The sequence below is a fragment of the Rhinolophus hipposideros genome, assembly GCF_964194185.1.
Source record: "Rhinolophus hipposideros genome assembly, chromosome: 5".
Lineage (NCBI taxonomy): Eukaryota > Metazoa > Chordata > Mammalia > Chiroptera > Rhinolophidae > Rhinolophus > Rhinolophus hipposideros.
Genome location: NC_138051.1, coordinates 46,606,896 through 46,616,343, shown reverse-complemented (window position 1 = coordinate 46,616,343; position 9,448 = coordinate 46,606,896). Strand labels below are relative to the sequence as shown.

The following is a 9,448-nucleotide window of genomic DNA, read 5'->3' as shown; positions in this document are numbered from 1 at the left end:
TACTCAAAGAAACCTGTGTTTACTATTTCTTTAAGTCTCCAGTGATCCCTAGAGATTAATAAGGAACAGGATTGAGGGAGAAAATACTAGGAAAGAAACTGAAAGAGGTATTTCCCTTACCTCTCAAACTACACAAGCACCTGCTGGTAGCTCTGTGGTCATCGTGTCCCCAGCTGGAGCCAGAAGTAAATGCTTCCTTGTCTGTCTGCACCACAGTGTCGCCTCTACGACCTCCGGGCAGACAGGGAGGTCGCCATCTATTCCAAAGAGAGCATCATCTTTGGAGCATCCAGCGTGGACTTCTCCCTCAGTGGTAAGATTTGATTTCAGAAACTTTTCCCAGGACTGTAAAACGGGACCTAAATGAGACCCAGCTCTCTATCAAGTGGCCCCTCAGCTAAACTCCCTGTGGGCCAATATGCTAAATGGTCTACTTTTGTGCCAGTTTTCCTCCACTGCACCCCCACCCCCACTTCACCGTGCCCTCAGCAGCTTCCCCCAGCCTCTTTCACTTCGGGAAGTTAGGGCTGTGCCCACCTAATACTGTTCTCCGAGACAATGATGGATCAGCACTCATGGGCAGTGCCTTAGGCTTTTCCTCTCCAGCCTTCCATTCTCTTCTTCATACTCCAAAAGGGAATTTTTTCAGAGGAGGAGAAGATAAAGCAAGAGTCCCTTTCTCAGTGCTCTGAAGCTCAATGGCACCTCTGCCCTCACAGCTGGGGAGGCTGCTAGTGAACGTTAAGGCAGCCCTGATATGCTGGGTCACTGGACCACTCAGTCCCGGACACCCGCTGTTCTACAACTGCATGCTGCTACTGCTGCCTGCAACGTCTTTTCTCTCCCTTCTCTGCACAGCAAACTCCTATTCAACCGTCAAGAGCCAACTCCAATGTTGCTTCCTCTGCCGTGCCCTCCTTCATCCCCTTTCCTTTATGATCACATAGCATGTTACACATACCTGAGCACTTCCATTATAGCCCTTACTACACAGTGCCACAATGGTTTATGTGTCCGCCACCCACCACCGCCCACCACAGGGGGCAGCAGCACACGTTCTCCTCTTTGAATCGCCAGGGCAAACAAAGCACAGTGCCTGGTACATAGTGGGCACTAAATCAGTGTTGGTTGGTTGGTTGAATGAATGAACGAACGATTGAAAGAACAAATGAGTGAGCAAGTGAGGGAGTGAGAGTCATGAAAAGAAAAACAGGAAGGAAGGAATCATCATATCCTCCTGCTTCCAGGTCGCCTGCTGTTTGCTGGCTACAACGATTATACCATCAATGTCTGGGATGTTCTCAAGGGATCCCGAGTCTCCATCCTGTTTGGACATGAAAACCGCGTTAGTACTCTACGAGTTTCCCCTGATGGGACTGCTTTTTGCTCAGGATCCTGGGATCATACCCTAAGAGTAAGAGAGAAGTTTTTCTATTTTTCTCAGTGTGTGAGAGGAGGAACGATTGGCTTTCTTGAACAAGCAGAGGTCAGAGTAAGCCAGGATAGGCCCAGGCAGCCAAGCAGAGCTCTAATTTCAGCTCTGCTCATAGCCACAGGAGGAGTGAGTGGCTGGGAGAGGTAGTGAGTTTCCCCATCAATGCAGGAGTTCAAGCATAGATTAAACACTTAGGTATCAGCATGTAGTTGAGGAATAGTTGGGCGAGGTGATTCAAAAGGTTCCTTTTGACCCTAAAAGTCTGATTCTTAGTCTAGCCTTTGACACAGCAAATGGCCAGTCTCGCCTCCCAGAAGTGCAGGGTTCTTCTGTGCTCACAGACCCCCGTGAAACCACAGAGAGGCTTTAGGAGGCCCATGAAGCCCCTCAAATTATATGCCAAATTGTGTGTGTGTGCATTTTTCCAGGAAGTGTCCTCATGGCTTTTATTAAATTCTCAAAGAGCTCCATGACATTGTCAGATGTTGGCTCCCCAGAAATACCGCCAAAATAGTCTGTTCATAAAGCAAAACTTACCACGGTGTGGAAGGTTACAAGCTTGACAGTCTTAGTCGCAGCTCAGAAGGGGAGAGCAAAGGCAGATATTTATGAGATTTTAGGGGTTTAAGGCAGGTCTTTTGGTTGAGGGACTTAATCAGGATGGGACAAATTTGTGGCATACTGGTTTAAGATTGCTGGGCACGGGCTGAGGGCTGGGAGAGCGTTTCGAAGACAGTCTTGAAAGGTGACCAGTAATTTGATGCTCTTTATTGTTCTGAGAAGTGAGTGTCTCTTCTAAAGAGTGTACTTGATTGAGTAGTCTAGTCTTAGGGTAAATAGATAGAATGATTTTTGCAAAGTTCCTGAAACAAACAGTAAAGTTATTTGTGACTTCATCTTCCTGGGCAAGAGTTTTCTAAATTAGTGTAGTTGTGTTAATGGACCCAGTGAGCTGTGGGGGTACAGTTGATTTCAGTTGTCATCCTAAGAGTAACCACGTCCTAGTAAGGAGGCCACAGATGCCCTTCAGACGATTAACTCAGGGGGAGGGGCAGTCGGGTCCTAAGAAGCACCTTTGAGTTGCTGAGAATAAAGTGTTATTTTCCCAAGACATGAGAATGCTCTACTCTGTATGGAGTGTGTGTGTGTGTGTGTGTGTGTGTAAGAGACTTTGTGTCTCTTTAAACTCACAAGTCGTTAACTACTAAGGGACTAACAGTTATCTGTGTCTTTGCAGGTCTGGGCATAATCGTTTTCGAATGCATAGATAGGCATCTGAGGATAGAATTTGAAATTGTCACGTGTAAATAGACCTTACTTCTGGATGATTTGAGAGTTTGTCACACCTTAGCTAAAGGGCGCAACTCCATGGTTGAAAGTTCACCAAACATCTCCAATATTACTATTAAAACTACCACCCCTGGAAAAATACTACTGTGAGCCTTCAGCACTAGGAGAACATCTTCAAGTACAATCTTTCTCGTTTTGAACACTTTTTGAAATGTATTTGTTTTTAAGGTTATTCTTAATTATACTAATGTCAACTCTATTACCAACAGAATTCAGCATTTAATACAGTCCATATTATTTCCTTGAATCAAATTTGTTTCCAGAGCACTTTAAAATCTGATTTTTTTCTCAGTGTGCACTGTGACTTTTGGAACCTTCCAGAAGTGCTAATTTTAGGGGATTGTATGAGAAGGACTGTGTTAATTGATCTGTGATAGAAGAAAGTTCCAATTCCAAATGTAATTAGACAAAATCACTTTTTTTCAATGTGTTTTTATTGTAAAGGATCTTTTTCAGTCCTGCATCCTATTGTTTTTTTCCAGATAAAACATTTTCATCTATGTGCACTGTTATAAATGAAACAGAGATATGCATACAATGGACAGAATGTTTGATTACAAATTATGTGATAATGTGATGTATCACTGTTATCACTTGGACAGAATATTTTCTTTCGAGGGAAAAGCTAAATGCTGTTTGTGACAAAAATGCTTTTCAGAACAACCCAAACCTTTCTGTATGGGAACACAAGACAGTAAACATATAAAAATCTATTACTAGTATTAGACACATTAGGGTTAGTAGTATCTACTCAGCCTAAAGTGGGTCTTTGTCCATATCCATTATACTCATATTTATTGCATTATTGTATAATTATACAAATTAATTGCTATGTCTCAAATGATGTCTTTGTTTCTCTTATACTGAGGAAGAAATAGCATAAAAGATGTCTTTATTTGAAATTCTGCAGTTCCTTCTGGAAAAATACCAAATGTTTTTGTTATAGGATCCCTTCTTTTCCTTTTTTTCCCCCCTCTGTTTGTTTTTAAAAGTGTAGAGGCTTATTCTTTGTTTTAGAAAATTCCTCATTCATAAAGAAGGCATGCATTACTTAGGGAAATAAAAAGTCACCTCAGACACTAAAAATCATTCCAGGGTGGGGCTTGCCCTGTGGGTGGCCCGGGGTCTGAGGGGCCAGGTTCTGTGGTACCTGAGGGAGGGCTGTGTATTCTGAGTCCCCTGGGTCATCAGGTCTCCTCTCTTAGCTCTGCTCCAGCCTGGCCCTTCTCCTAGTGACAATTCTGGCTTTGCAGGCCCAGCCCCAGGCCCTTGCTGCTTAGAAACACCGTTGTGGAGCGGGAGCCAGCACAGCCATCAAACAGGCCTAGACCTGGTGCTCCTGTCAACCTAAGGGAGTGTACCAGGACCACCCTCAAAACCTTGGTCAGGTATCATAATGGACCAGTCAGTCAAAAATCAGCCATCAGTTCTCTTTAAATAAACTAAATGGTTATATTCAGTCATTTGCCAACCAAATATATACTGAGACTTTTACTGCACAGCAGGCCCTGGAGTAGAGAGAGAAAGGGGCTCTGCCTCCGAAGAGCCCAGAGGAAAGAAAGAAGCATGGTCCAAAAGGACCATTTTTCAGTCACTGTTTTCCTCTTCCTCCAGTGGATTCATCTGGGCAGGGGCTGGGGGAAATGGGCACAAGGTCTCCCCAGCTCCTGCTAGCTGCTGAAGGTGACAGGCCCCACAGTGTGCCCCATGGAATTCCTGAGCTCTGCTCCCAGCACATTCCAGTTTGCTCCTGGTCTTCTAGTTATGGCATGCCCTTCCTTCTCTCCCACAGACCCTATTGTGTCTCTGCACTCGGACTAGGGCCTCCCAGAAGGGAAGGAAGACAGGGCAAAGAAAAAGTCACCTAGACTGAGGGGGAACAAATTCAGGCTTATACGTTTGGAGAGACGGGAGCCTCTTCAGTATAGATGTGTGGGGACAGAGCCCCAGAGGGCAGTTTCCAGGCTCTCGGCCTCACGTGGAAAGGTGCTGGCTTGGGTAGTAGATGGCCGTGGGCTGTGGCTAGTTGGCCGTCAGCTGTAGCCGGTTAGCCAATTGGCCACTGATATAAGGGCCACGGCTGCGCTGGTTGGTGAGTCGAGTGGAGTCGGTAGGTTGGCAGGAAAGCGGACAGCAGGTGGCACGTCGTGTGAATCCAGCCTCCAGTGAGACTATAGTGGTGTGACTCCCCTACCTATGGCTCCGTGGGTGTTCCTTTTTGGCCAGGCCACATCCTGCGTTCTTATGTGGGGAGCCGGGGGCAGAGACCCCGCAGGCCACCCTGCACAACAAGATGCAAAATAGCTCATAACTTTCCAGTCAGATAAGCAACTTTAGGGGCCCTGTGGAAGTATTCCCTGGTGGGCAGTAAGCCACCTTCCCTGTAAGTATTTCCTCTTACAGTGGCTGTGGGTTAGTATTCATTGATGAATTACTAGGTTGGGAACCAAGGAAAAAGCTGTATTTTGCATATTGGTAATAATGCTGAATGGAATTTTTGAATAATAATGCTGAATGGAGTTTTCCCTTTTTTAGAGGACTTGCGGTGAGGGGGCTAAATGGATGTTTCCCTAGGTGTGTGTAGCCTTGGACACCCTCTCGCCAGCCAAAGAAGAGAAGGGGTAGGCAGGAAGGGAGTCAGGTAAGGAGGTGGGCAGTGATGGGTATTTATGGGAAATACCTGTGAACTGAAATCAAGGCAGCTGCTTAGGGGAGGGCAGCCAGCCTCTCCGAGGTGGGCCCAGCTGCGGCCCTGTCCTGGAATGAGCCAGAGGCCAGAGGCAGGCCCTCCATACCCACTTCCTCTCCCCGCCTGACCTCCACACCCCACTGACATCTAAGTGGCTTGACGGCAGCACAAGATCATAAAGCCTCTGCGTGGCTGGAAGGTGGCACCACTGACACTAGGACTCCTGTGTACCTTAGAGGGGGACAGCATGGTGACAAAGGATGTGCACCTAGGTTCAGACCCAGCTCTACCACTTTTACGGGATGTGGGATAATATCCAAGTTTCCGCCTCAGCTTCCTGGTCTGTGAATGAGGCCTTTGGCACATCGTCAACAAGCCTTAGTTCCCTGCTTCTTCCCTCTGTCCACCCATCCTCCCGTCCCCTGCTCCCTTTCCTGTTCCCTTCCTCTCTCTTCTCTTTCTCCCCATCCTCTCCCATCTCCTCCCTCCTCTCTTCTTCTTCCACCTTTCTCCTTCCAGGCTTTCGTCACCTCCTCCTCTTCTCCCTCTTTCTCTTCTCTTCCCCCCTCCATCCCTCCCACTTCTTCCCTATTCCCCATCCCCATTCATGTGCCAAATTAGTAACTATCATCAGTTAGGTAATTGGCCAGTGGTTCTCAAAGTTTCTGGTCTTACCATCATCCCTCTACACTCTTCAAATTTGTTGTGGATCCCAAAGAGCTTTTTGTTTATGTGGATTATAACTATCAATATTATCATATTAGAAATTAAAAGAAAAATTGTAAATCTACCTGAGAGAATGAGAGTTTAAAAAGTCACACACAAACACAAAAGTCAGTATTATCATGAAAATAGTTTTGACCTTGGAGGACCCCTGATAGGGTCCCAGGTACCCTCAGGGTGGGGAGCAGACTTTGAAAACAGCTGATCCGGGTTAATGAGCCCTTTTCAAACACCTCTTTGTGTGGCTGCCCTGAGGCCCTTAAGGCCATTAAGGGAAGACGGGGAGAGAGTAATTGTGGGGGAGGAGAAAAGAGGGGCTCAAGGAGAGGTCCTCAGAGGGTGCTTTGAGCTACACAGGAGATCCTGGAGGGGCACAGAGAGGCAGTGGTACAAACTAGAGACCAACTGAAGCCTGTGAACCACTGAAAATCTTAACAAAGGAGAACACTTGGGAACCTGGGGTAAGCCCGTCTGATAGGTTAAAAAGTTAACTAGGATTGGGGCCACACTGTTGCTAACTGGCTTCTCCCCAAACCCAGGAGAGCTGAGTGAACAGGAATTTATAGATTTGCATTTCCCAAACTTGCTGCTGGGTGAACAACAGGTTAAAAATACAGATCCTTAAGGTCCCTCCCCTGGAGCCCTGGACTGGGAAGGACCAAGATGGACCAAGAATTCAGATGAAGCAACTTGAGGAAAGCTCTCAGTGAATCTTCTTGTCTCTGGATCCTTTGTGAGAATGTGAGGCTGAACGCTCACCCTCTCACTTGTGGTAGGAGAGAATAGGGTCAATTTTCAAAGCATACCACAGAAACCCCTCCCCATTCTCTAGACAGGACTTGGCTAGAGCTAAGCTGGCCTGCAGGACTTGTGAAATCTCCACAGCAGGCTGACTCACGACCATTCTGGTGAAAGAAAGAAGTTAATATGTTTGTGTCATTGTAAATAGGATGGATGCAGACCCTCTAGTGAGGAGATGGGATCAGGAATGATGGTCTGGATTATTTAACCACCTAAATAAATATGAACAATTAAATATAAGTATGGTGTGAGCATTCATGTGAAGACTATGACAACAGGAAATGCCCATCTTTGAACCCAAGATCAGCTAACCAATACCCCGCTGGTGAACACTTTATCATAAATCACTGTTTCCATCTGTGCTCCCCAATAATAGGCAGCCTCCCACTCTTAGGTCTATACCCAAGAGAAACGAAAACATATGTCCACACAGAAACTTGAACACATATGTTCATAGCAGCCCAAAATGGAACAACTCAAATGTTCAACAACTGATGAATGGACGAACAAAACATGGTCCAGCCACACAATGGAATATTATTTGGCAATAAAAAGGAATGAAGTACCGATTCATGCCACCACATAGACGAACCTTGAAAACATTATGCTAAGTGAAAGAAGCCAGCCACAAAGGGCCTCATATTGTATGATTCCATTTATACCAAATGTCCAGAATAGGCAAATGCATAGAGACAGAAAGCAGGTTGGTGGTTACTTAGGGCTAGGGCTGGAATGAATGGGGAGTAACTGCTAATGGACACGAGATTTCCTTTGAGGTGGTGGAATTAGATAGTGGTGATTGTCAAACAACTCTGTGAATACACTAAAAACCACTGAATTATATACTTTACAAGGGTGAATTTTATGGTATGTGAATTATAATGAAGCTGTTAAATATATGGTATTATATATTTTTTATAAACCCAGTATAAAAAAAATAGTAGGCAGTCTCTAGCTATTTTCAGTATTAAAAAAAAAAATCATATAGGTAAGGCTCACCAAAATGTCACATTTTGGTTTTCAGTTAAAAGTGTGACAAGTGAGCATGGTAACCCTGGTTAGTTCAGACTAATAATAAAAGCTTCTTTGTAGAGAGCTTTCATTGTGTGCCAGGCACTGTGCTGAGTACTTTGCGTACACCAACTCACGTGATGCTTGTAACAGCCGTCTGATGCAGTTTCTTACCTCCATTTATTAAGTGAGAAAACTGATCATTATTAACAGTTGCCAATGGCAGGGCCAGAGGATCTATCACTCACTCCAAAGCTATTTTCTTAGCTTTTTCTAAGAAAAAGCTGTGTGCCTGCTGCTCAAATATGATGTTTAAAAAGGTAAAGTCATGACACTCTTGCAAACAAAACGTGAACATATATCGAAGTGTTTATTTAACTCAATGACTGAGGAAACCCGTGGATGTCAAAACCAGTTCAAATGGGAAATTGGTGTGCAGAGATTTATATTCCCTTCCAACAACGTTCATTTGGCTCACTTTAAAGGAATCTCTGATGTTGACAGATGAGGCACTCAGCAGTATGGTTAGCCAGTTTGGAGAGAATTCCATTGTTACCTGCTGCCATGGCCTCTTTGTTCACAGGCCCGTAGCGCAGCACAGCAGTGGCTAGGTAAAGAGGCCCTCAGACCCCCCACAGAGCACATGGTTTTGTCTACTTGATTATTTAGAGCTCCTCTGTAGTGGTTTCCCTTTAGGGCACCTTCACATGGAGCACAAATATGTTCAGTCTGTGCCCAGTCAGAGGGGTCCAGCCACACCTTTTTCCAAGATTTATTTGTCACCAGTCTTCCAATCCTATTCCTTTCAAGGCCTTCACCATCCAGCCAAACCATCAGCAACTGCCTGTGAATCAATGCAGATCTGTACTCTGGCCATCTCTCGCCCTAGACAGAGTGGACAGTTACATATCTGGCTTGAATATCTGCCCACTGGGAGGATTTTTCTTCCACCCTGTTTTCACAGTCACCCCTGAGTGGGGCAGTAATGCTATAGCTGTCCACTTTCATGTACTAGCATATCATACAGACCCATCTGTAATCCAGGCTTGAGGTTTTCTCCCTCCATCATCTGGTCATAAGCAACCCCCTGGAGGCCATAGGCATAGAATGAGGGAGGAGGCTAAGCAACAGGAGATAGTGTTGCAGGAATTGGAGCCATCTGCTTACACAATTTGTACCTAATGGACCTGCCTGAGTTCAGTCTCATATACCATTTCCACTTGATGACAAATTACTACTGAGCATGCCCAATCTTATGACTAGATAGGTCAGACAACATCCATATCATGATGGCAGCTCAAGCTTCATGGTCACCTGATATCCCATGGTTAGACATTCAGCCTCTACCAAGGCCCCATAGCAAGCCAGAACCTGATTCTCAAAAGAATAGTTATCTGTAGAAGAGGACATAGATTTGCTTCTAAACCCAGACCAAGTAT

At 45.3% G+C, this 9,448-nt stretch overlaps 1 protein-coding gene across 1 annotated transcript in view; it reads left to right on the top strand.

Moving 5' to 3' along the window:
• GNB5 (G protein subunit beta 5) overlaps positions 1-3,626 on the top strand; it is a 33,100-nt gene extending 29,474 nt beyond the window's left edge. The window contains exons 9-11 of the mRNA XM_081048869.1: positions 217-313; positions 1,248-1,414; positions 2,673-3,626. Of these exons, the coding sequence (XP_080904995.1) occupies positions 217-313; positions 1,248-1,414; positions 2,673-2,684 (276 nt within the window). The 3' untranslated portion in view covers positions 2,685-3,626. The remainder of the gene's footprint in view (positions 1-216; positions 314-1,247; positions 1,415-2,672) is intronic.
• The last annotated feature ends 5,822 nt before the right edge of the window (positions 3,627-9,448 follow it).